Source organism: Cadophora gregata (assembly GCF_030347475.1).
Source record: "Cadophora gregata isolate MNR1 chromosome Unknown scaffold_11, whole genome shotgun sequence".
Classification (NCBI taxonomy): domain Eukaryota; kingdom Fungi; phylum Ascomycota; class Leotiomycetes; order Helotiales; family Ploettnerulaceae; genus Cadophora; species Cadophora gregata.
The window spans coordinates 185,173-208,165 of record NW_026695934.1 but is presented as its reverse complement, the minus strand read 5'-3'; the positions used below and the strand labels follow the sequence as shown (position 1 = coordinate 208,165).

The following is a 22,993-nucleotide window of genomic DNA, read 5'->3' as shown; positions in this document are numbered from 1 at the left end:
ATCCAAAACCAGAACGTTCCAAGACGAATATTCGGCAGCCTTGCACAAGGTAAGTAGAAGCACGATTAGATCACGTGACACAGCTGAATCACTTCCGTCTGCTGCATGACCGAATTCTCAGCGGCGATCTCTTGTTTTGTGAAATTGTTCTATCCATTATCAAATGTTGTACCCTTTGCACAATCCCAATTCTTGTGCTCTCAAATATAATCTACTTTACATTTAAAACGACTGGAGCAACAATTGATTCCCAGTCTTAGCGAGACTAGCTCTCGAAGGCAATTTTAGCCATACTAGTGTTTGTTTGTTCCTCTGGTGGGGATAACAGGACCAATCATTCTACGATTTGCCACCATCTACCAATTTGGGCAGATTGAGCACGACTTTTCATGCTTCAGAATCCATAGTGATTGCAGATCGTCGAGACACAGCTGGGCGGCGGAGAGCCCAAACGAATGATACCTAGGGAACCACGGTGTCTTGGTACGGCCAAAGTCTCTCAACGTTTAACCTTTCCTCATCGTCTTCCGCGGCTTCCAAGCAGAAATCCTTTAATCGCTTCAGCTCAGCCTGCATCTCACCATATCTCCCAGTTTTAACTGTCCCTTCAGAATTTAACCCATAATTCTTCTGAAAGAGGTCAAGTGTACCAGAGACAAATTCCCTCTTTTCTACCTCTTCGTTGTAAAGAGTAGACTCTTCGTCACTAAAAATTACTGGGCATGGGCCAGTGCCCGGTGCAAGCTCCTCCCAATTAGCAGCAATCCGCATGAGCGCTCGTCGTAAGAAAAAGACGTTATTGGTTTCCCACACCTGTTGCACAATCTTCGCGGGTTGGACTCGTATCTCGTCATATAACTGTAGAGCAGTCCAGTGCCTTGGATTGTTCTCCCTCGTTATCCTAAGGTAGTACTGATGTAGGTGCTCACTTTTATGCATTTTTGCAGCATACTCCTTTCCGTCCTGATCTAAATCCTCGAAATCATCGCACAGCTTGGGAAAATTGGAAAGATCCAGTGAGACTGGTTCTCGGTGTCGCACCATTTTCGGCACACCACACTGGTGGAACAAGGGAGCTGCTGTGGTTGATTGCCAGTCGATTATACTAGTGACCTGGAGGGTGTTGGGATCAATAAATATATTATCAAGATGGAGGTCGGGATGCCACAGAGTGGAGGCATTAATATCTGGAAAAGACGGTGGAACCATAGCCGGAGTGAGCTTGAGATACTTGTCCAGGAGCTCCAGCATCTCTTCAGGGTGTTCAGGCTCCACATGCGAGCGAGCATAATTCAGTCGGGGATTGCCGTGCTGCTTAAGAACATGCATCTCGCTCAACCCCTTGTTTCTAATCAACTCGAGGGCTCCGAGAACTGTGAGCATTAGTATGGTAGTATGTATAATGGGTAAGTTACTTACAAGGTCCCCTATTCAATTCAATTGTAGCCTTTTCTTTCTCCCAGAAATCCGCAGCTACCAACGGGCCCATGCGGAATTGTTGCAGAGTCGAGGGTGATTTCATCCCTGTTACTTGCAAGGGCTCGCCATAAGGAACATCTGCTTTGAAGTAGATGCAACCGCAATCCTTGAAAGGTATGTCTGTAAGCCTACGTTCGATCTCAACAATTTGCCTTATAATCCCAAAACGAGCTATTATTGGTAGTCTATCCCAATCTTGCCAAAGTGACCATAAAGGTTCCCCTTGGGCTCTCTGCTCTAGTATATACTCTGCCCCGACCGGATTGTCCTTTACAGCCGACCAGGTAATTATACGAGGATTTGGGATATCTAGGACATCACGCAACTGTAAGAATGTTAGCAATAAGAGACCAATATTTGACACGAAAACGCTTACGAAAGTACGGGTGGCAACTTCTGAGGCTGTGGTGTAAAAGGCAGGTCCTGCACATAAATGCGGTAGCTTTGCAAATACCACGGAGCCATTGTCCATTGTCAGTAGGAACGCCTTGTTATTCATGCCTTCCTTGCATTTAAGTACTTCTATACCTACAAATACTCAGTTGGTATTTTATCACGTGATTGAATAGTCGCAATAGGATAGGTAGGTAAGGTACCTACAGTGATGGGCACCATGTTCAGACATGGCAGTGACTGCAACGCGAACAAGCTCCTGTAGGTCGAACTTGAGATATCGCTGCGAAAGATTATATGCTTCGTTGTATCTGGCCAGTCAGCACACATGGCCCGGGAACCTGATCATCACACACGTACACCCAGCGATGTCTAGTATATCTGTAAAGATCCGCCTCTGGAATGTCCTCCACTGTGGAAATCAGCAAATACGTGACAGTCAATCTAGCAGGTACATACCGGACCCATCTTCTCTCGTAGCACGAATCGCAAACGACGTATTGTGCCGAAAGAGCTGTAAATTCAAAGAAGTCCGGGGTCCCACAATGGGGAAATGCGTTTCATAGCTGTGAGTGAGCGATTGGCGGAAGATGTGCTTGCATGACAGCAATTTGAACATTGCCGGAGAAACCTTTCGCACGTATGGCTTATTATATGTCTTCGTGAAGTTAATGTTGATGTTGCGGTTCACGCTGAGAGCCACATCTCACCGCCTTGGGCAGAACACTGAATGTTCCTTGAACATGAATACCTTCAGTATAGAATTGCGTTGGCTACTTGGAGGTGCTGTCTTTATTCGTCGGTAGCATAGAAGCTCCAACGCAAATGGAAACTGGTGTTGGTGATCTTCATAATGTTTCGGAAGACATGTTCGCTCCTTGGCTTTCTACGAAAATTCCTGGTTACACTCGAATAGCATGTTCATTTAGTGTGTAAGCTTTCCAGAAGTTGAATGTTTGTATAATCCCAAAACCAATTGGATTACTCTGGCTTGGTTAAACTTAGTTATGGCTGCTTAAATTGATCAGACATAATAGTCGGTTCCCCTTTCAACCTTCGGGGACTTGTAAGCGAGTGCCCGCAGCTTCACAGAGGGGAACCGACTATTAAGTATAGATTGGAAATTACAAATATCTTTATATCTATCTGATCATAGCCCTAAAGCGTGCAGTTTACGACAAAAACTGAATTCCGACAGAAACTTGGCCCGATTTACTCATTCGAGGCATCCTCAAGACCCAGTACCTCAGTCAGACGAAGAAAGACACAATCTACTATTTCAGCTCATGCACAGTTGGCTTCATTTCGGTGGCTTTGACATCATCGTCCTGATCTTCATTCATAACCTTCTTGGAAGCCCTCTCGCCGTCGAACACTAAGTTGGGAGATTAGCAAGGTTCACAAGGTCTAGGAGAAGAGAGATTTGAGCAGCGTACCCATAGCAACTTCTTCAAGAGAGGGACCCTTGGTCTCGGGATAAAGAACATAGACGATGCCAGTCTCACAAACCAACCATACCTAGGTATCGATGTGAGCGATTTGACTTATTGAGTATAGATACAAGATGGAGAGTGAAACATACAGCGTAGAACAAGTAATACTTCCACTTGAGGCTGTCGAGCCCGATAGGGTTCACGAATGTGTTGAAGGCAGTACTGCCCCTGTTGAAAAACTGCAGAATAGCAAGACCCTTGGCACGGTAGATGAAGGGGAAGATCTCAGTGGCGTAAATGTACATTAGAGGCTGCATGATGTTAAAGAAGGCGTTGAAGATGAAGATGAAGGCAATCACGCCTGTGGCGACGGCGTTCCCTCCGGTCTTGGCGAACGTAGCGCTGAGAGCTGTGATGATACTAAAGATGACAGTAATGCTGACAAAGGACGTGAGATACTGGACACGACGGCGAAGGATCTTTGTTGCAAATGCGGCGCAGGTGGCAGTGATCAAATTCCAGCACTACAATAAAAGATTAGCCTGTTTAACACTTGGCCTTATATTAGCCAAAAACTTACCGAGAGAGACAAGTTGATGATGTTTTGAGTTCTTTTATCCTTGATACCGACTGTCTGTAAGACTTTGGCTAGGTAATAACTGTGGTAGTGAGGGTCAGACTGAATGGTAATACTTGGTGTCGTGCAAGGAATCGCGGACTCACGAAATCAAGCCATTTCCAGACCACTGTGCGAAGATACCAAGACACATCACAATCAGGACTCGTTTTCGATTACCGGGCGTCTGGAGTAACTCGATCCACTTTCTCTGAGAGCTCAACTTTTCTAGCCGCAACTGGGTTTGTATCTCAACAAACTCAGCCTGGACAAATGCGTTATTTCGGTCACCCTCCCCATGATACTTGACCAAGATCTCAAAAGCTTCGGCATCTCTATCCTTGGAAATGAGCCAACGAGGTGACTCTGGCACCCAATAGATAAAAACAAGTTGTAGCATGGAAGGAGCAGCCTGCAGGATGGAAGGGATGCGCCAGGACCAGTCGTTGGGGATCGAGTATGTTCCAAGAGTAACACCTGCAGCGAGAATAGCGCCGACGAACCAGGATACATTAAACAAGCCCGTGACGACAGCCCGCTCTTTCGGATATGTCAACTCGGCGAGAAGTTGCGCTGCACCCGAGACAGCGAACGGTATACCTGTACCCAAGAGGAAACGCGCAGCCAAGAACATGTTGTCTACGAAAACCCAGTTGTGAGCTGGTGGTAACTAGTAAAGGGAGTTAAATTGCAGACTTACAGTTCTGAGCCGCAGATTGCACAACGACTCCGCACATCAGTATGATGGATCCTAGAGCGATACTATTCCGTCTTCCGAATCTATCATTAACCCAAGGCACAAGAGGTAGACTGATCAAGCCACCCAGATTGTATGATGCATTCAAGACGCCCAGACGTGTACCAGTAGGATGTCCGAAAACTGCCCCAATTTGTGAGCCCAGTCTCACCATCATTACAACGGATTCCACTTACAATCTTGCCAGTGAGACACGGCCTGCAGACCATTTAAGACTGAGCCATCGTATCCGGTAGTCATTTCAACACCTAGAGCGGCAGGAATGAGACAGAAATACAAGGCTCGCAGATTTGGCTTCTGATACCATGGCGAGGTATCAAGCTCAAGCAGGCGAATGACTTCGGACTGGTCCTTGATGGTCGCAGCGTCTATCCCCTTGGCCTCCATATTTGATACCGATACTGTGGGGATAAGATTTGTTGGATGTAATTTTAAGATATGAAAACAAGAAAACAAGAAGACGCCAATCCATTGGGCTTGCTTATGTTTATATAAAGATACTTAGTTCCCGCGAAGTGGTCTCGCTTATTGCTCGCTCTATATACCCCAATACTGAGCTACCCCGCGTGCCAAGATTCATCCCACCTCTGTCCAAGAACCTCCAGGCAATGTATGTAGGGATAGGAAGAGGGAAAAAACCGTCCTACCAATCAGTCGGTCTACCAATCTAAGTGTGGGGTGTTTACCGTTCTTTCGGGTGTGGCGTGCCCCCATGGGAAAACTGTTGTTCAAACATGGTTGGGTCGCTATTTATCCGCGGCATAGCTCCCTGGTTGTTTATCGTTTTTCCGCGGATCTCCTGTGAGATCCCTTACATTGATATCCCCACAAATTGTTCAGCCCGCATATCGTATTCAGCTTAGCGAGTACGGTTTCTGGGAATCTAGAATCTGATAATCCCTCACACGGCTCCAGCTCTCTACTTTCATGATCACCCATGGCTCGCTCGCGGATGACGAGCCTGTTCGAAATAAGCCCCACCCTTCGTTGACCTGTCAGCTTGTGGATGAAGAGAAGTGGAGAGAACAAACCGATTTCCGATCAGAGTTTACGACTAAACAGTACATGCCAACCCGCTGAGTTTCTATATGCCATCAACACGCTAATGGTCATGAGAGATGATATTGAATAGTAAGAGTTTCATCTCTTTGCCAGAAATCTAGTGTCTGCATTTCAGAATCCATCGCGAAGCCAGTAAAAGCGACTCGTCTACTACCAGAAAGTCTCTCATTACTCACTACCAGCACTTACCACAGAGCTCGTAGTAGACTCCTCCGGCAATGCAACTTCAGACTCTCCAAGCCTCTTCTTCCTCGCCGCCGGCTTCCCCTGCTCAGTCCACCTCTCCCTCAAATACCTCCCCGCAGCCTTCGGTTTCCTCTCCCTCGTAAACACCCCTTTCTTATTCCCATCCACCCTCCACGCCGTCGACACTGTCTGAAAGTCCGCAAAGCTCCACACATGCTCCCCAACCACTCTCTCCACCCTATCAAAAACACCATGATACATCTCCAGATACCGCACCTGGTCCTCCTCGCTCCACGCCGTATCACAGACACTATGGAGCCCAGACAGCGTATCAACCCCGTACTCGCTCATAATTATCGGCTTGCCAAAACGATCCTGCCACGCCCGTAGCTCATCTTCCAGCTTGTCCTTGGCAGAAACCAAATCCCCTGTAAACGTATACCACCCATAATACCTATTCAGACACAGCACATCGAAAAGATCCGCAAGCCTGTCCTTATCAGGCGGCGCACGCACTTCATTCGTGAAGCACACCGGCCGCGTCCGATCCAGTTCCCGAGTCAACCTCACAAGCGGCTGAAAATACTCTCTCGCGCCATCCTCCCCCGCCGCAGGCTCATTAGCCACCACCCACATAACGACGCTTGGATGATTTTTATCCCTGGCAATCAGCTCTCTAATAGCGTCCGCATGGGCCGAAACTAGGTCTTTCAGGCCAGCCGTGCTTGCCAGCATTGACGGCGAGGTTGAGTCCGACTGCTGGAGTCTCGTCCAACACGACGATGTCGTGACGATCGGCGTACTCGAGGACTTCTTCTGCGTACGGGTAGTGCGATGTTCGGAACGAGTTGGCGCCTATCCAGCTCATTAGGTGGAAGTCGTGGACCATGTAGACGGCGTCGTGGCTACGGCCGCGGATTGGTGAGTCCTCATGTTTACCGAAGCCTTTGAAGTAGAAGGGTTTGTTGTTGATGAGGAATTGGTTGCCGAGGACTTGGACAGAGCGTATGCCAACGGGAAGCTCGTATGTATCTAGAATGGGGGTTTCAGCTCTCTTTTCTGATGTAATTCGTACTAGGAGCGTGTATAAGTATGCTGCACCGGGCTGCCATGGAATAACCGAGTCAACAGTGAGCCTCCCTTCCTGGCTTCGTGCATGGGCGACGTCTTCGCCCTCCTCATCCACCAGGGACACACTAAACCGGTGTCCTTCTCCAATTGGCTGATTTGTCTGGATCTTGAAGTCAACGGTTCCTTTGCTGCCGCCGTTCGTAAGGTCTGTAGTCAGAGTGATATCGCTGATGAAGGTGGTGGGCACAGTAAACAGCCACACCGACCGCGCTAATCCCGCATAGTTAAAGAAATCGTGCTGATAGATCTGTTTCCGTCAGCTATCCTTCAACACTTCAATGTGCCCTGGCGGGATAGTGTCCCAGTGAAGCTCATTGCAAACCGCAACAGTCAAGCGGAAGCGACTACCTGGTTTTACCAGCGACGTGAGCTCGGCCTCGAATGGGGTGTATCCCCCAATGTGCTCGACCACGAAGTCATCGTTGACATAGACACGGCCTCTATGGGTAGCAGCATCGAGGTGCAGAAAGAGACGCTCCTGCGACCAGGACTTGGGGATCGTCACGAGCTTCTGATAGTAGACCCATCCGACATGGTCTCGGATGGCCTGATCAGCGAAGATGTCGTTGTAGCTGGCAGGCACTGGCGCCTGTAAGTGGTGTGGGATTGTCTTCTTCCATGCTTGTTCTGTATCGATATCTGGTGATGAGGCAACGGCGAAGTTCCAGAGTCCGTCCAAGGAAACGAGTTCCCTGATGGAGTTCGCCTGGGGCTTGAGCATAATGAAGGATGCAAGGTGGGATGAGAGGGAATGATAAGAGAATGGAAAAGTGAGCAATATTCCAGTCGCAAAATCTTCCACATACCTCAGACATATCGGGACTCGAGGCAATAAATATGACCTTCATCACGGGCGGTGATTGGGACACTATCTGCTTTGGTTTTGTCCTTCCTGGGTCGGAGAATTGATCCTAAGACAAGAAGCGAGCATTTCTCGCTTGTCTACACCACTGATACTGTACAGTATGGGGCATTACGGGGAGCACGCCTTACCTACCTATTGGATATTTCCCTATTCTATTCTCCGAGCCCGCGGACAATTTTATATAAACCACTTCGCATCCCATCCCACCTCTCCCTATCTCAAAAGTGCGAGTGCCGCGGACATATATTTCAGGACCAATGCAACGCAATAAAACCCCAAAACTGCTTCGGATATCGATGCACCGAATGATTCAAGCCTCACACGATAACAAGTCCGCATAATTGGAGGTTGGGGTGGTCTGTTGCAATATTCTCGGGCAATTGTCAATATTGATTGCATCACAACATGACCCCCGTCGGCGCCGCCTGTGATGCATGTAAACGACGCAAGGTCAAATGCGACCGATCCGATTCCTGTGCCAATTGCCGCCTCTCTGGACTCCACTGCCAACGTTTGATTCCACCACAGAAGAGGGGCCGTCGAAGGATCAAGCCCATACCTACAGAACGGAATTCGCTGGCGACTAGTACAGATGGCAGTCCCAACAACAACAACAGCAGCAGCAAAGATCAACATGATCATGGCCACGCCAATGGGGAACATCATCAGTCCACAGCGTTTGTTGGAAGTAGCAAAGTCCCCAACTCAAGCCTCGCTCCAGCTCCTGTATCAGTTCCCTTTTCTGCTCCGACGGAGCTTCTCTACCATGTGTCACCCTATTCCAATTCCAATTCTCCGCAAGCTGTAGTACTTGTATCCTTTGCTTCGCCAGGCTCAGGCTCTTTTGCTCCTCCATCACCAATTGGACATAGCCGAGAGGATGCTGAACAGATCCATCGTCGCCTGATGGCGACAATTAGTCCTGTGATTCTCCCCGAAGAGATATTGGTCTGCATTCACCGCTACATCGATCTGTTCATGCAGTATCATTTCCCCAATTTCCCCGTCATCTTTGAGTCAACCTTGCGAGCTCATGCTCGTTGCTCGGGCTGCCGCCCCTGGACCACGACCTAGCGCCACCGAACCCCCTGTATAGCCCAAATCCGAGCATTCAGCTCGAGTCTATGAAAGGGTTTGCCCTTATTACAGCTATGTGTGCATCTATCATATCTGTGGTGCCCTCGTCTTTAATCCCCGAGAAGCATCTCCTCTCAATGCCCTTCCTCCACGCCTCAAGGGACATGCTTCGGGTCTATGAAGACTACGATCTGGAATTTCCCGAATCATCCTCTTTGATTATTCGTCAATGGCACTCGGTTGCGCTCCAGAATATAACTGGCAAGACTGGATCAGCATGGCATCGTCACGGCGAAGCCACCCTTCTGGCACGGAGGCTCCATCTTTACGACGAAGTGGCGTTGAGTGCTATTCGTAGTCCCAGAAAGTCACAAATGCTCCGCGCTAGCTTTTGGCAGTTATATCTCACAGACGTTGCAGCTGTGGTTACCGGCACCCGGACACCCTTATTGAGCGAGTCTCTGTTTGATGGCGATGGTTTGTCGCTGCTTGAGCGTGGGGAATATGAAAATCCCCTGCTTGACCTCACTAAGAGCTGCAACCAAGGGTCATTGGAAGACCGGATCATTGTCGGCAACCATTTCAAAATTCGTCTATGGGTTTCGTCCGCTCGCATAATCCAAGACATCAAAACATGTGGCAAGCTTCAGCAGGATGGTTCCGTCGACCCAAGCAGCACTCCACAAGAAAGTACCGCGCCAAGTCATTTAGTTGAGGCCCATCTGGCATTCATAGGATCCTTAGACAACCTTCCGCCATGGCTGCAGCATCCCGACAATTGCCCTGACTCAGAAGATGAGGCAATATGCGCTTATCAAAGAACCTGTTTTTGGGCGCAGAGATGTAGCATAATATCAGCATTCCACTGCCTGAAACTCATCATACTACAATCTTGCGTGGAATTTAATATGCCCTCTATCATGGGCTTCAGCGACCATGCGATATCTTTAGCGATGAAGAAGATAGAAATTGCCCACGACTTCCTGCGGGATCTGCAGGTAGTTCCTTTTCTTTGCTTGAAAGTCCAGGGTGAGCCTGCGGTCAGTCGAAAAAACGCCGTCCTACGTCCTAAGGTTTAAGAACTGACACAACATCATTTAGGTCCAAAGAATCAGGCGCGTTGGCACTCTTGTGCTGCAAGTTGGACAGACAGTTGACCATGAGACCATTAAGTCACGTTCGAAAGCTTTCCTGACTCGGCTTTTGGACCTACTGGCCAAGCTAGATTCCAAGGCGTCGGATAGTATTAGTTCTCAACTCGTGTAGTGGGCGTCTGCGTATCACAGAGACACCGGAGATCTTGATATTAACTATTCCACATTTGAGAAACGTAACCCTAAGTGGTATAGTCCAATTTACGGAGAGGTTAAGTATCAGAGAGTGGCAAGTCTTTCCAGTGCTTTGGTACAGGTGGATCATTCTGGGGCCGTCCGGGGGAAACCTGTTGAAAGGCACCTTTTCTCCACCAAGTCCTAGACAACATGGACGTTCTAGCTAGTTCACCATAACCCACGACTCTTATATGCTCGAATACTATCAGGAGTGCCAAGACGACTTGTCGATGAGGAAGTGTCTGTGAACAGAAAATTCTCCGGCCAAAGTTGTTACTACGGGGATAATTCGACCGATGGTCTGCACAAGAACACCACTATTGTGCTATTGGCTTTACCCCGCGTTTACCAGCAATCAAAGCCAAGACAAGGTCTATAAGATGAGAAGTCACCTCACGTCAACCTTCTCTCCACAGTCCAACAGGAGTGGAGGGTCATCCACTACCAGTATTTTATCATCCTTCATTAACTATCGTCTTGTACCATCCTTGCCTCCATCATGCAGCAGAGCAAATCCTCTGCCGAGAAGATAGTTGTGGAGAAAGCTGGCAATGAGATTACTCACACGGGAACCCTGGGCGTCGACGATGTATACTTCAACCCAAAGATGTCCTTCAAGATGCCGCAGCTAGAGGTCAAGCCTTGACCGGATATGAGGCATTGACCCAGTGGCAGACGGCCAAGAAGTTCAAGTGGTGCACCTTTTATGTCGTTATTGCTGCAATCGCTGCTGGTACAGACGGATACCAAATAGGGTGTGTCTCCTCGCTTCTCTGTATCCAAAACTATTCAGGATCATTCCATCCACTGATCATATACCGTGAATAGACTCAATGCCGGTATTCTCGCCAACACGGGCTTCGTCCAGCAATTTGGCACCGCCAACAATGCCAAAGGCAAGAAAGTCCTCGCATCCAACGTGATAGCCGCCTGGGGGAGCATCCTACTCGTCGGTCAAGTCGTCGCCAACGTCGCGGTTCCTTTCCTATCAGCTCAGTTCGGCCGCAAGGCAGCAATGTTCACATGCTGGCTCATTCTAACAGCCAGTGTTATCTGTGAAAGCTTCTCTCAAGCATGGCCCCACTGGCTCGCTGGCATGGGCCTGGGCTGCATACAAGTCACCCTCCCCGCATACATCACCGAAACCGCCCCCACCGGCGTCCGTGGCATGGTATTGATGACTTATAACCTCTGGTGGACTGTAGGCACATTCTTCGCGTATGTAGCTATGGAGTCGCTCGGTACTCAAGACCGTCATGACTGGTTGACCCCGGTGTATTCGCAATTCGCCCATATCGGCCTCATGGCCGTTATCTTTGCCATCCTACCCGAATCGCCTGCCTAGGCCGTAGCACAAGGACATCATGCTCGAGCAAAGAAGGCACTTAGTCGACTGTACAGAGGCGTCGACGACTTCAACCTTGACCAACAAGTACAAGTCCTGGTGCTCCTAGCCGAGCACGAAGCCAAAGTCGCCGCACTACAGAAACACGAAAAGTGGTATGCAATTTTCCGCGGCACCGATGGCTTCCGTACTCTCCTCGCTCTTTGGAAACTCCTCTCGCAACAGTTTACCGGTCTTGTTCTCTTCTCGACCTTCGGAGCGTACTTCTTTCAACAAGCTGGCGTTGGAGACCCTTTCCAGATCAAATACATCACCCTATCCGTGAAGATAGTGGCAGCCGTCGTTGTTGTTTTCCTTGCTGATATCCTGGGGAACAGAATGATCAGTTGCTCTGGCACAACTACCATGTGGGCAACCAGTCTGATCGTTGGAATCCTCGGCCTCGTACCGAGAGTTCCGGCTGTGAATTACATCTTTGTTCTGGTGGCCGTCATATGGAGTAAGTAGCCATCCTCTCCTATCTTCCCTCCAGACCCCGCCACCCTGTTATTCCTCTCGACCAAAACAAACCTAAGAAGCCTTTTCCTACTCCACTAACAAGCTAACCTCCCTTTCTCACACCACAGACATTGGCCTCACCATGAATGGCGCCACAGGCTGGGGTTTCATCGGCGAGATCTCCTCTCAACGCCTCCGACACTACACGTCGGGTGCAGCCGCCACCGCCATCTCAATCACCAACATCGGAATGAACCAGCTAGTGCCTCACATGGTCAATGCGAGCGATTGGAACTGGGGCCTCAAATCGGGCTTCTTCTATGCTGGTGTGGGATTGCCGTTTATTGTGGGAATGTGGTTGCTAATTCCGGAGACTTCTGGGCAAGATACTTCGCTTAAGTCAATTTCTTTCTTAGCTTCAACTCCATCTCCGATCTGTCATACACTGCCCTCGCATCTCTTTCACTCAATCACCTACTATCATTGCCCAAGCTCGGCTAATCAATCCTTCTTCCCCCAACCAGGCGTTCCGCAGCTGAACTCGACGAGCTTTTCGAGCGTAAAATTCGGCCGTGGCGATTCAAGAAGACCGAGACTGCTACGTAGCGAGTTGTTGCTCTTGGTTTTGCCAGTGAGATGTAGGCAGTTTTGCACTTTGTGATGGTGGAGAGATGAGTAGGGGAGTGGATGATTGGCTTTGATGTGATCGTGGCAGGGTTCTTAGAAAGAGAAATTTTTCCATATCTTTCTTGTTATTTACTCCTCTTCGAGCAACATAAAAGAGACAAAAGATAAGTCACGTATCACATCCATAAGTTACAGTCCACAATCAGAATATATCTTTATCTCATGCGGTAAACCGCACTCCATACGTTCCAGAACATCTCATAATCATCAGATCTCTCTAATTTTCAATAATGAAGTCAGCACAGAGATGATTGTATGCTTCAATGACCGGTTGAATGTCTAAAAAGGAATGCAGCGATTCCATACAATTTCCTGCCGTGGAATCCTTCACCATGTTGCTCTAGCCAGGTACACATTCAAACATCGATCATGAGAACTCAATTTGATGTCAAATCACTCATGCTTTCTCACCCCGAAAGTCCACAAGAATCTTGGCCGCATGAATGTGTTGGCGGGAGGTTCTGTTCTCCACTTTATCACGCGAGACATTGTTTACTAGTTTACCTTCCTGAGGCCACAAGTATCAAACCTTAAAAGAAACGAACAGAGGAGGCTTTTAATCGTCAAAATAATTCTCAAAGGTGGAATGCACACCGGTCGTTGTAGCTGATGCTGGGTGACTTCGATCTAAGACTTCTTTGATCTAAGATTCCTCTAATGGTTAAATCGTCGTTTATTTGCCAATTTATGGGTCATCTGACTTAGTAGACAAATGAATTTATGTGCTCTGGAAAGGGCAATACCGCCAGAAGACCAAAGATCTTTCTGCCAAACCCTCTTGCTTGCGAATCCTTCCCAGAGGATATTTGTCAAGGATAGGTCCGTCATGATAAGGTCTGCTGTACGTATTCAGGAGGAGGTGTCATGTGAAGAGTCAGCTTGATATACCAAAAAAGCTTACTCACATATTAATCTATCTCGGTAGACACATCAAGCAATACCTAGCCTCACCCACGATGAAGGAATACGCTAGGGGCTCCAAATAGAAGTTTTGTTTGATACTTGCGACTGCAGTAACCCCCGAACTCCTTTGGTTCAATGAATGCAATTGAGATTGACAACTGGACGGTCTTGAGTGGGGATAGTCCAGGATCGATCCACAATCTTGAGAACGGCTGTTTCACAGATCTCCAAGCTTGAGAGCCAATAGCTCACTGAAGGCCATAAGTGTTGGCTGAAGTGGGGATGATAATCTAACCGAGCGTAATAAAGTCATTAATCACCAAGTGAAAGCTGAGATTGCAATAGCAGGTCATAATTATCTTCTCTGGTAACCTCCATAAAATATCTATCAAGCTAGATCGCAGGGTTTGCAATGAGAGTCTTGTCAGGGGATGCACATGACGTTCCCACAAGCTAGTATCTCTGACAACATATCCAAACACATAAGTTGTCCTTACAAAAGCATGACAGCAACCACATTCACAACGACGAAGACAACTCCACTCGCACTACCAAGATCACCAGCACCTGCAGTACTCAGACTCGTACTGACTCCAGCCGCACTGCCAGAACCACTCCCACTCCCACTTGGAGCCGGCGTTGTCCCTGCACCACTCGCCACCAACCCCGTCGCCGACGAACTCCTCACACTTCCTGACGGCGTATAATACTCCCACGGCGCCGTCCTCTCACTCGCTCTCCCCGTCGCAACCCCAGTAACAACTCCAATCGTAGGCGTGACATGAAGATCCGTAGTCCAATAATTGCTCGCAGCCGTCTGGTTCGGGAATTTATCCTCTCCAAGCGTGATTCTGGGAAGAGTTGTCGTGATGGTTGTGATGTTCATGAAGTTGGCGAAGGGGACGGTGGGATACGGCGATGCGGTACACTCGGCGGTGAAGATGGAGGAGATGAAGGATGCGTCCTCGATTAAGACGCTTGAGTTGTAGCCTGGCCATCCGTGGGCGTTGTAGCATGCTGAGCAGCCTTTCCAGGCATCGATTATGTTGCTACCACACTTTGGATTGTCAGCATAGGAAGAAAAACTTTTAAAAGAAGTGTGAAGCTAGAATATTTGTTTGTCACTATGCTCTGGACTGGGCTGTCACTTACAAGACACTGCTGCTCCGCATCAAAGTCAACAGCCGGATCCGTTGCATTTGTCAAGCAAGACCCAAGGATATAATCCGCCTGGTCACAGGGAAAAGGTGACAAAGCCAAATATGGGAAAAGCTGGCCCTTATAGGTACTGTTCATGATCGTGTTGTAGAAGTCGGGTCTGCACATTTGAAGAAGGTATAACCCCGCGGGATCAGGCTCGGAGTCGTCGACCTGACGGCCCTGAAGTTGGTGTCTATACATAGCTGATGCTAGTACGGAGTGCGCCGCAATGGTAGTGTACAGAATAGTGGACCTCATGATAGGCTTGGGAGGTTGGATGCTAACTTGGAGAAATAAGGATTGAAGATGGATCTTACAATTTGTGGATTTTGACTTTTGACAAGTGCCAGCTGCTTTAGTTATATATATTTCCTAACTCGGTGCCTTATCCAGAAGCGCTCACGGTGGTAGGCGCAGCTGGAAAAACATACCATCTCATCAACAGCTTCCTTGGCCTAAAAGCTTGGATGCCAACTAAACCTACTCTCCAGATCCCTGCCATGTTGGTACTTCTACAACATCTACCGAATGTAGCTAATTACGACAAAATAGACGACCAGAAGGACGAGCAATCACCACAGGTAAATTTGCTGGCATGCTTTTGCTGGAAGTATTGTGCCAATAATTGCGCAGTACCTAAGCGAGGACGCTTCGCCCTGTCCAAGCCGGTTGAACAACCGAATCTCCGTGGTAAACAATTCTCCGTTTGGACGGAAGGACAAAAGATTTGTGGGGAAGCTGGATCTAATCTCGTCAGGCTGGAATGGGAGATATACGGTCGTAAATGCTTGTGAGTGGGGACAGCAGATCGTGGCTGATTCCTTGCCCGTGACTTTCAATCACTGTCTTGCATTGCAGCCCCATGAAGTTGAGGCAAAAGATAATTGTGTCTACACAGCATTGAGGTAGCCAGTGGTAGATACTATCTAATTTTTAAAAGAGTGTGTTCGTTGTTGCCAGCCCTGATCCAAACCACAGTACTTTTGTCCGTCGTTTTTGTCATTCCTCAACCCCCACGCCCCCCAACCTCTGCCATGACGGGTCGATAACTTCAATGCCAGACCCTCCTACATCAGAGTTTTGAAGCTTCAGTGATCAGTCTTCTTACTGAGAAGACCATTATCTCCTCCATCCCCACCACCGGACCCGCCATCCCCATCCCCGCCTTTCACCTCTGTACTGATTCCCGGTTTCTGCGCAAACTGAAGCGCATTTTGTTTTGTCACGGTCTCGAAAGCTGTGTTCAGCGTAGTCTGATTGTTCACGACCTGATCATAATTGATGTCAGCTTGATAGACCGTGTACTCCATGTCGTAGTGAAAGGTCTCCGTTTCGGAATGCCCCAGGCAGCTGGAAGTAGCTTCGAAGTAGGCCTGAGTATCGATGTGCATGTAGATGAGCTTGGTACAAGGCTGCCACACCCAGATTGGATTCTTGTCATCTCCAGAGACGTTGCGCTTGGTGATCATTGTGCTGCGAACGAAGTGCGTGATTTCCTTGTTGGTGCTGGTGGAATCCAGCTTGATGCTGGCGATCGAGGATATGTACTGAGCGAGAACGCCCGAGATCTCCGTTAAAGCTTCTGCGGTGAGATCGAACGGCTTGAATAGATCACTTGTGAACTCAAGCTGGAAGTTGGCGCTGCTGACATCCTTCGAGTAGCTGTTCGAAGTCTGCGATGTGGTGATGTAGTATCCGGACAGTCCTCCAATGGCAACTTGATAAGCGAGATCGGCATTCTCCTTGATGGCCAAGCAAGCTTGTGCCGGATCGCTGATGTCGTACGGCGTGGTTCGACCCTGCTTTGCCATGAGCTGTATTCGGAGAATATTCTCGCACAGAACAGAAACTCCTTGCAACAGCGTTGACATTGTGTACTTCTGCGCAATGTCATCCGAGGAGCCATCGGCAGGCTTCACAAGGATGGCTGGCGCCACGGGCATAGTGCCGGCTTTTACCTGGTCCGTTGGTGAAGCCTCACCACCCATCAACAGCTTCGTTAGCTGGTCAAACTTGTCTGGCTTATCTTTGCTGGAGTCCCCGAGCTTGTTGCCGGGCCCGTTGAGTAAGGCTTTGAATGCAGCGGTAGGGAATGCGTTGCCCTTTGGGTCGTTGATGACCTTGAAAAACTTATCAAGGATGGCATTAGACTCCTTTTGAGTTTGAGCAAGACTCGTATCGATCTTGGTGGAAGGCACGCCGATTGGCGTGAGCGGGATTGTCTTTGGAGGTGTATCAGGTGGCGCATCTGGGTGAGAGACGTAGATGTCCAGAACGATATTCTGCTCTTCGCCGACGCGTAGCACAATCACACTGCCATTGGGAAGCTCCAGATACGAGTCATTGGTTTTCCCGAAGAAGGTGTCTGGAGTGGCTCCTCCATCGTTGAACTCAATCAAGAACTTAGTGATGCTAGCAGTGTGGCTAAGGAGTTCTTCACCAGGGAGAATAGTGACGAAATGAACATCCGAAAGGAAAGCCGAGAGAACAGCTGTTTCCCCAAGCCGGTTAAGGACGGTGGTTGAATTCAGAATCACCGTCGGGTTTTTGGATTCCGACATGTTGTCAAGTAGGTGAGGGAATATGAAAATTGTAAAATGTAGCCCAAGTTGAATGTGGGAAGTCTGAAAACTTGATATTTGGTGGACAGTCTGGAAACTAGATCTTATATAAACCCATAAGTTAAGGCTAGATGAGCTGCGATTGCAATAATTGACGTGCCTCACAGCTTCATCATTACACAGGTCCCTCCGCAACGAGAATGGCCTCTTCTTCAAATCGCCGATGGTCGTCGCTCAAATAGAAACATGACTCTCACCAATATGCTGAGGCACCGCGATTTCTGCACAAAGAAAGGGACAGAAGTAGCCATCAAGGACTTTGTTTTGAGTCGTGTCGAGAAACGTTTGGTGCGGCGTGCAAAATATAGAACCACTTTGAAGGCACGACATGTTTCCCCGCCCTCTTTGCAGACGTCGTCGGCACAGAGTGTCACTATCACCACTTTGTCCTTCCAATCCCACGAAAAACAATCGGGAAAGAACTGCAACCCCCACGAAGAAGTCATTGGAAATGACTAACGAGGTAAGGTATTGAGCAGCAATATTTGGGTACAGCAGTGGGTATTCTGATAAGCCAATGCAGTGAGATCTGGAAGGCAATGTTCAACGAACGCATGTGGTTCAAGAATGTGTCAAAGCTGCATTGTGTGCCATATTATCGTGCGTGCCTGCATATGCTGTGCTTCAGGGCGAGGGACACTGCCTTGCCAACGGATAAGATGCCCAAAGTGACATGCACACCTCAAATACAGATCGCAAATCAATACATCGCAACACGACGAATAAAAATGAAAGAACGAAGGACAGTCGCTAGGAGCTTTCCCGCGTGATACCCCGCTGCGACCTCACTTGAGAAACGAACTCGAGAAAGAAATCACACAGACTCCATTAGAAATGGGAAGTGTTACATGAACGAGGGGTTGTGTCCCACCGTTAGAGAGTGAGGGGAACTGCAAGCAGATTGACAGAGGAGGATGATATGTAATAACATGGCTTGGCATAACGTCCAATTCCTCTCTGAATATTCAAGAGCAAGGTATTTTTTATGCAAACCCGTGAAGCGGAAACCAAATATATCAAGCCTAAGAACACCAAGTATTTTAACCATCAGTAGAGAGGAATGTTCAGAGCGAGCCCACCTTTTAGCTCGAGAGCAGTGCAAAGAAGAGGAGAAACAACTACTTCAGCAGGTGGATTGAACAACGTTTGTGCTTTCACTTCCAGAAGGACGAAGCCTCTGGCTGGGTATCAAATGTAATTAAATTATCCTTCAACGCTCTATGAAGCTGCTTTTGTGACACCTCTCCCTCTGTTGATCTGCAGCATCTTATCCTCGCCTCCACTGACAATCCCAACATTCTCATCCCATGCCACACCAAAGACCTTGATACCATCTCCACCAACCGGCCTCTTGCCATCTTTGTGGCTTTCTCGCTCCACGACATACACAGCTTCACCCACTTGACCACCACCTTCATCCTTAGTTCCCTGTCTTGAACTTCGCAGATCCCATACTCGGCAGGTCCCGTCGTGACTTCCACTGACAAGTCCAAATCTGCTTTCTGGATCCTGGGCGAGAGAGACAATCTTGTTGGTGTGACCGCGAAGAGTCATGACCTGTGTAGATTGAGAAGATATTCTAGGATCGAGGAGTGTGATATGGCGTGCACTAGTTCCTGCTGCTAATAACTGGTGGCTGATACCTGGCAGGGCAGTCAAGGAAAGTAACGGATGTGATGTTGTTCTTGTGTCGACCAAACTGAACGTAGTCAAGTCAAAGGTTCGGATTGTGTGATCTTGGGATGCGGAGTATGCAACAGTGTGGTCGAGTGGGTTGAAAATGACTGCATTTACGGGTCCAGTGTGAGAGCCTATGAGGGAGAGAGGACCACGCTGTGCTGTAGACGTCGAGGTGGTAAGCTTTCGGCGCTTTGCAGTTGGTCCAGACGATATGAGGGAGGGGTTCGCCTCTGGTGCCGAGTTCTTCAAAGTTGTCCAAAGTCCAATAGTTCCATCTGTCGATCCGGAAAGCACTTGATTCGAAGGCCCCCACACGTCGATCGATTCGATCCCGCCGCTGTGGCCGTACAGCTCTAATGTAGGCTTCACAGTCGCGGAGAAGTGATCTTCCGCTTCCGCATATTTCCATATTCTGATTGTGCGATCCAGACCAGCAGAGGCAATTTGTGTAGGCGAAATGAACTTCGCAGACTTGATGCTCGATGAATGACCTCCGGCGCTGGACGAAGCTGATGTCGCAATTGTTTGTCCAGACTTATTCCACACTCTCAGCAATCCATCGTATGATCCGGAGAGTATGCGCTCCTGCCCCAGAACTACATCATGTCCATCCCAAGACCCCGCTCTTGACGTCGCAGACAGAATATCCACGCAGCTGACCCAGTCATCATGTTCAAAGCTTGCTTCATACAACGGCGGAATCAAACTCCGGACATACTGCAAATCGACAGTCGTTTCTGAGGAGAGGCCATTCGCCGTGAGGTATTCTTCGAGGGTTGTGCGGAGGAAGGTTCCATTGATGAGGAAATCGAAAGGAATTGGTGCATCGGTGTTGAGCATAGACTCGGAATTCAGAATCTGGGAGAGACCATATCTGCGCACGTCTTCATGAACTTATTAGCAAGAGGACATATTTAAGCATCGGAATTCTGCTTACTGGTGGGCACAAGAAGCTGTCTTTTCCCCTCCTCCAGCTCGATTGTTGGGTCCTCAGAACTCGTAATAAAATGGACCTGGACCTGGCCATGTCTAGTAGAGTCTGCGACTGTGTCTTCCATAATTGTATCCATTGCAGGTTTGTAGCTTCGTTCGAATGGGGAGGAATAACTACTATGGAAGCTCAAGCTGGAAGAAGAAAAAAGTTTACGGATGGCGTCGCGACCAATCTGCGCAGAAAAGTCTTGAAAGCCATGTCACGTGGTTGTGGAGCAAAACGACGTCCCTGGTTACTATTTCTCGGTTTCTCGTCCAGACAGCAACTCAATCATAGATAGAGACCACTTCATGACCACTTCATTCTAATTTGGTCTCCAGAAAATTTCTATTGCGATAACTGTAAAACTTATGTACGAGAAGAATACTCGAGCCATGGTTCTATGTACGGCTTTCGGTCAGGAGCACTAATCCATCAGCCTGGTCGGTCCTGGGGCGGCTGTTGCGATCCTCGGCTTCTTCTCAGATTCTCTAAACTCGAGATTGAGATTTTCGTAAAGTATACCCGAGTGAACAGAGTTTGCTTCTGAATATTGGAATCCATTGTCCCTGTTGGGCCGGTTGATGTTATGGCCAAACCGGGTATTTTGGGTCTGTCCGCGAGCTTCCCACTTGTATTTGTACCTTCTGTATTAAGCGAGGTTTCATGCGGGGTCAGCTGCCTGATCGAAAGAGATATGGATATATCTGAAGAATCTACTCGTGCAAAGTCAGTATATTTCGGAAGCGAGTGAGCAAAGCGTGTGTGCCGGTAGAGCGAATGATGCGATACTCGTCCAAGGCCGCATCCACTGGTGCGGCCCATCAAATGCAATTCACTGTCTTCCCAGATATGAAGACATGAACAGCCAAACCGGGCGTTTGCTTATGACGGGTAATAAGCGAGATCGCGTCCGCAGTCAAAACAACAACAACAACAACAACAAGAAAGAATCCCAAAGAGAATGACAGATCAGCTCACTATCACTGTATAAATAGCTGTTTCAACTAAAGTCAACCAATGCACTCGCTGATCACAGCTTCATTTGGGGCAACAAAGACCCGGGCGCAAAAGAAAAACTGCAAGACAAAAACGTCAGGCCCCCAGAAAAACACCAAAAAAAGATAACTCATCTCGTCCCCGCACTCTACCTTGAATGAGACTCGCTGGGTGAGAAGTGCATTTTTTGCTAGATTATCCTTCCCAAACCTCACCGCATAAAAGCGATCTAGGCGGCACGAGTCACTGGAGCTGATGGTTCTTACTATCACACTTTATGCACGCATATTGTATGATGATTTCAGGGTTCTATGTACTCTAAGAACAGAGCTTGGTTATCTGGAAAGGCCCGGCGTCACGGGCTTGGACTCTGTCATCACTAGGCATTGACACATGGGGGACTCGGAAACCCAAGGTATTTCCAGTTCCAGTCTTTCTAAATGGAGCAATGCAATGAATTTTGAGTCTGCACACTCTTGATTCAAACTATTCTCATCTACACGTCGCCCTTCATCCCACTCTTACCTTTCAACCAGTCCAAGCCGGTGGTCCAGGAGGGGTATATGACGTCGGCTAAGTTACAATGTCAGTCTCGTCTACTTTGTCAATATCGTGCAGCAAGGGAGCTTACCACTGGATAGTAAATATTGATCATGATTCCCGGATCCGTCGCCTTATAAGCACCTGGGAACGCAACCAAAGGTCCTGGTGTTCCCGACCCGCCACCAGTAACATTTATCTGCGCACACGAGATATAGAATTGAGCACCTCCAGCACTCGAAGCGGAGTGCAAAGCAATGTGTTCCGCTCGAACCAGATATTCGCCATTCGGTAGAGATCTCGGGAGAGTGAATGACGCGGACGTTTTGCCTGTTACCTCATATCAGCCTGTGTACCTCGCTTCGATGTTGATATCTCCAAAGAAATCCACTTACCTTGAGTAGGCCAAGTCATACTCGCGCCAAGACCTGGCATATCATTGAACACCTTGAACCAAACACTGCCACTTCCGTCCCAGGTATCCGCCGTTTTTCCAGCCGGTACCTTCGCCATGTAGAACTGCATCAATCCGGGATGCGAGATGCTTGCTTTGGCTGTGAAGCCGAGCGTCGAACCAGCAGCAACGGTCAAAGTCTTCGCCGATTTCGTTGATGCATCAACATTGCAGCGGATGCTTAGGGAGTTCACATCCGTGACCGGTCCATTCGAGTAATACCCTGTCCACTGACGCACATTCGTCCACTCTCCTGTTGTTGCACCGTTGGCGATCAGTGAGGGAAAGACATAATGGGCATTAGCCACTGAAACTATGGCGGGGATAATCGTGAAGAATTTCATCTTGACTTTCAGTTCCACGAAAAGAAATAGAAATTATTTCTTGCTAATTTCAAGCGAAGGAAAGTTCACTACGAAAATAAAAGACGGGACTCAATGGCATCTTATAACTTCCCACCCCCATATGATATCTCTCCCACGCCACCATCTACCCATTGAACACATCCATCCTCTTTAGGCACATATGCACTTGTTTCCAGATTAATTCATCTTGGACAGTCCAACATTTCCTTGCATCCTCCTCCGCATTCTCAAACGTACCCCGCAAATTCAGAGTACCGAACTCGCTAAACTGCCGCGTGGTTGTTTAGTGGCTGCATATTTATTAAATGCAATTTATGTCGTGGACAGATGATCTCAAATGAAACGTTTTATGGAGACGGAATCTAAGACTTGGCGTGGAGAGGACTTGGCTCGCTTGC

General features: G+C 48.4%; 11 protein-coding genes across 11 annotated transcripts; 3 read left to right on the top strand and 8 right to left on the bottom strand.

Annotated features, from left to right (window-relative positions):
• Positions 1 to 138: 138 nt before the first annotated feature.
• Positions 139 to 2,525, bottom strand: ONS95_002177 (uncharacterized protein). Its single transcript, XM_058495418.1, has 5 exons — positions 2,332 to 2,525; positions 2,233 to 2,284; positions 2,080 to 2,183; positions 1,420 to 2,007; positions 139 to 1,373 (listed from the first exon to the last, which is right to left on the bottom strand). The coding sequence occupies exons 1-5, from the start codon at positions 2,489 to 2,491 to the stop codon at positions 463 to 465; spliced, it is 1,815 nt and encodes a 604-aa protein (XP_058354146.1). The 5' UTR covers positions 2,492 to 2,525; the 3' UTR covers positions 139 to 462.
• A 491-nt stretch (positions 2,526 to 3,016) lies between these two features.
• On the bottom strand, positions 3,017 to 5,542 carry ONS95_002176 (uncharacterized protein). Its single transcript, XM_058495417.1, has 8 exons — positions 5,365 to 5,542; positions 4,855 to 5,321; positions 4,622 to 4,801; positions 4,029 to 4,560; positions 3,886 to 3,964; positions 3,455 to 3,829; positions 3,309 to 3,390; positions 3,017 to 3,247 (listed from the first exon to the last, which is right to left on the bottom strand). Exons 2-8 carry the CDS (start codon positions 5,063 to 5,065, stop codon positions 3,147 to 3,149), a joined length of 1,560 nt encoding a protein of 519 aa, XP_058354145.1. The 5' UTR covers positions 5,066 to 5,321; positions 5,365 to 5,542; the 3' UTR covers positions 3,017 to 3,146.
• A 366-nt stretch (positions 5,543 to 5,908) lies between these two features.
• ONS95_002175 (uncharacterized protein) lies at positions 5,909 to 6,562 on the bottom strand (the record flags this gene model as incomplete). Its single annotated transcript, XM_058495416.1, has 1 exon — positions 5,909 to 6,562. The coding sequence occupies one exon, from the start codon at positions 6,560 to 6,562 to the stop codon at positions 5,909 to 5,911; it is 654 nt and encodes a 217-aa protein (XP_058354144.1).
• Positions 6,563 to 6,602: 40 nt separating this feature from the next.
• ONS95_002174 (uncharacterized protein) lies at positions 6,603 to 7,778 on the bottom strand (the record flags this gene model as incomplete). Its single annotated transcript, XM_058495415.1, has 2 exons — positions 6,603 to 7,304; positions 7,380 to 7,778. The coding sequence occupies 2 exons, from the start codon at positions 7,776 to 7,778 to the stop codon at positions 6,603 to 6,605; spliced, it is 1,101 nt and encodes a 366-aa protein (XP_058354143.1).
• Positions 7,779 to 8,327: 549 nt separating this feature from the next.
• Positions 8,328 to 8,996, top strand: ONS95_002173 (uncharacterized protein; the record flags this gene model as incomplete). The annotated part of the gene is made up of 1 exon (XM_058495414.1): positions 8,328 to 8,996. One exon carries the CDS (start codon positions 8,328 to 8,330, stop codon positions 8,994 to 8,996), a length of 669 nt encoding a protein of 222 aa, XP_058354142.1.
• A 77-nt stretch (positions 8,997 to 9,073) lies between these two features.
• ONS95_002172 (uncharacterized protein) lies at positions 9,074 to 10,265 on the top strand (the record flags this gene model as incomplete). The annotated part of the gene is made up of 2 exons (XM_058495413.1): positions 9,074 to 10,039; positions 10,101 to 10,265. 2 exons carry the CDS (start codon positions 9,074 to 9,076, stop codon positions 10,263 to 10,265), a joined length of 1,131 nt encoding a protein of 376 aa, XP_058354141.1.
• A 771-nt stretch (positions 10,266 to 11,036) lies between these two features.
• Positions 11,037 to 12,779, top strand: ONS95_002171 (uncharacterized protein; the record flags this gene model as incomplete). Its single annotated transcript, XM_058495412.1, has 5 exons — positions 11,037 to 11,041; positions 11,159 to 11,548; positions 11,732 to 12,174; positions 12,302 to 12,572; positions 12,698 to 12,779. 5 exons carry the CDS (start codon positions 11,037 to 11,039, stop codon positions 12,777 to 12,779), a joined length of 1,191 nt encoding a protein of 396 aa, XP_058354140.1.
• A 1,477-nt stretch (positions 12,780 to 14,256) lies between these two features.
• Positions 14,257 to 15,221, bottom strand: ONS95_002170 (uncharacterized protein; the record flags this gene model as incomplete). The annotated part of the gene is made up of 2 exons (XM_058495411.1): positions 14,257 to 14,820; positions 14,916 to 15,221. The coding sequence occupies 2 exons, from the start codon at positions 15,219 to 15,221 to the stop codon at positions 14,257 to 14,259; spliced, it is 870 nt and encodes a 289-aa protein (XP_058354139.1).
• Positions 15,222 to 15,791: 570 nt separating this feature from the next.
• ONS95_002169 (uncharacterized protein) lies at positions 15,792 to 18,760 on the bottom strand. The gene has a single exon (XM_058495410.1). The coding sequence runs from the start codon at positions 17,522 to 17,524 to the stop codon at positions 16,052 to 16,054; it is 1,473 nt and encodes a 490-aa protein (XP_058354138.1). The 5' UTR covers positions 17,525 to 18,760; the 3' UTR covers positions 15,792 to 16,051.
• Positions 18,761 to 18,802: 42 nt separating this feature from the next.
• YTM1 (ribosome biogenesis protein ytm1) lies at positions 18,803 to 20,322 on the bottom strand (the record flags this gene model as incomplete). Its single annotated transcript, XM_058495409.1, has 2 exons — positions 18,803 to 20,148; positions 20,202 to 20,322. The coding sequence occupies 2 exons, from the start codon at positions 20,320 to 20,322 to the stop codon at positions 18,803 to 18,805; spliced, it is 1,467 nt and encodes a 488-aa protein (XP_058354137.1).
• Positions 20,323 to 21,764: 1,442 nt separating this feature from the next.
• On the bottom strand, positions 21,765 to 22,633 carry ONS95_002167 (uncharacterized protein; the record flags this gene model as incomplete). The annotated part of the gene is made up of 3 exons (XM_058495408.1): positions 22,172 to 22,633; positions 21,868 to 22,106; positions 21,765 to 21,809 (listed from the first exon to the last, which is right to left on the bottom strand). The coding sequence occupies exons 1-3, from the start codon at positions 22,572 to 22,574 to the stop codon at positions 21,765 to 21,767; spliced, it is 687 nt and encodes a 228-aa protein (XP_058354136.1). The 5' UTR covers positions 22,575 to 22,633.
• Between the last annotated feature and the right edge of the window lie 360 nt (positions 22,634 to 22,993).

Coding starts and splice junctions, on each gene's coding strand:
- ONS95_002177 (XM_058495418.1), bottom strand. CDS start 2,491: ATGTTCAAATTGCTGTCATGCAAGCACATCTTCCGCCAATCGCTCACT. Junction 2,285..2,331: donor TACGAGAGAAGATGGGTCCG/GTATGTACCTGC, acceptor TGATTTCCACAG/TGGAGGACATTCCAGAGGCG. Junction 2,008..2,079: donor TGAACATGGTGCCCATCACT/GTAGGTACCTTA, acceptor GAGTATTTGTAG/GTATAGAAGTACTTAAATGC.
- ONS95_002169 (XM_058495410.1), bottom strand. CDS start 17,524: ATGTCGGAATCCAAAAACCCGACGGTGATTCTGAATTCAACCACCGTC.
- ONS95_002176 (XM_058495417.1), bottom strand. CDS start 5,065: ATGGAGGCCAAGGGGATAGACGCTGCGACCATCAAGGACCAGTCCGAA. Junction 3,391..3,454: donor AGTATTACTTGTTCTACGCT/GTATGTTTCACT, acceptor ATCGATACCTAG/GTATGGTTGGTTTGTGAGAC. Junction 3,248..3,308: donor TCTTGAAGAAGTTGCTATGG/GTACGCTGCTCA, acceptor CTCCCAACTTAG/TGTTCGACGGCGAGAGGGCT.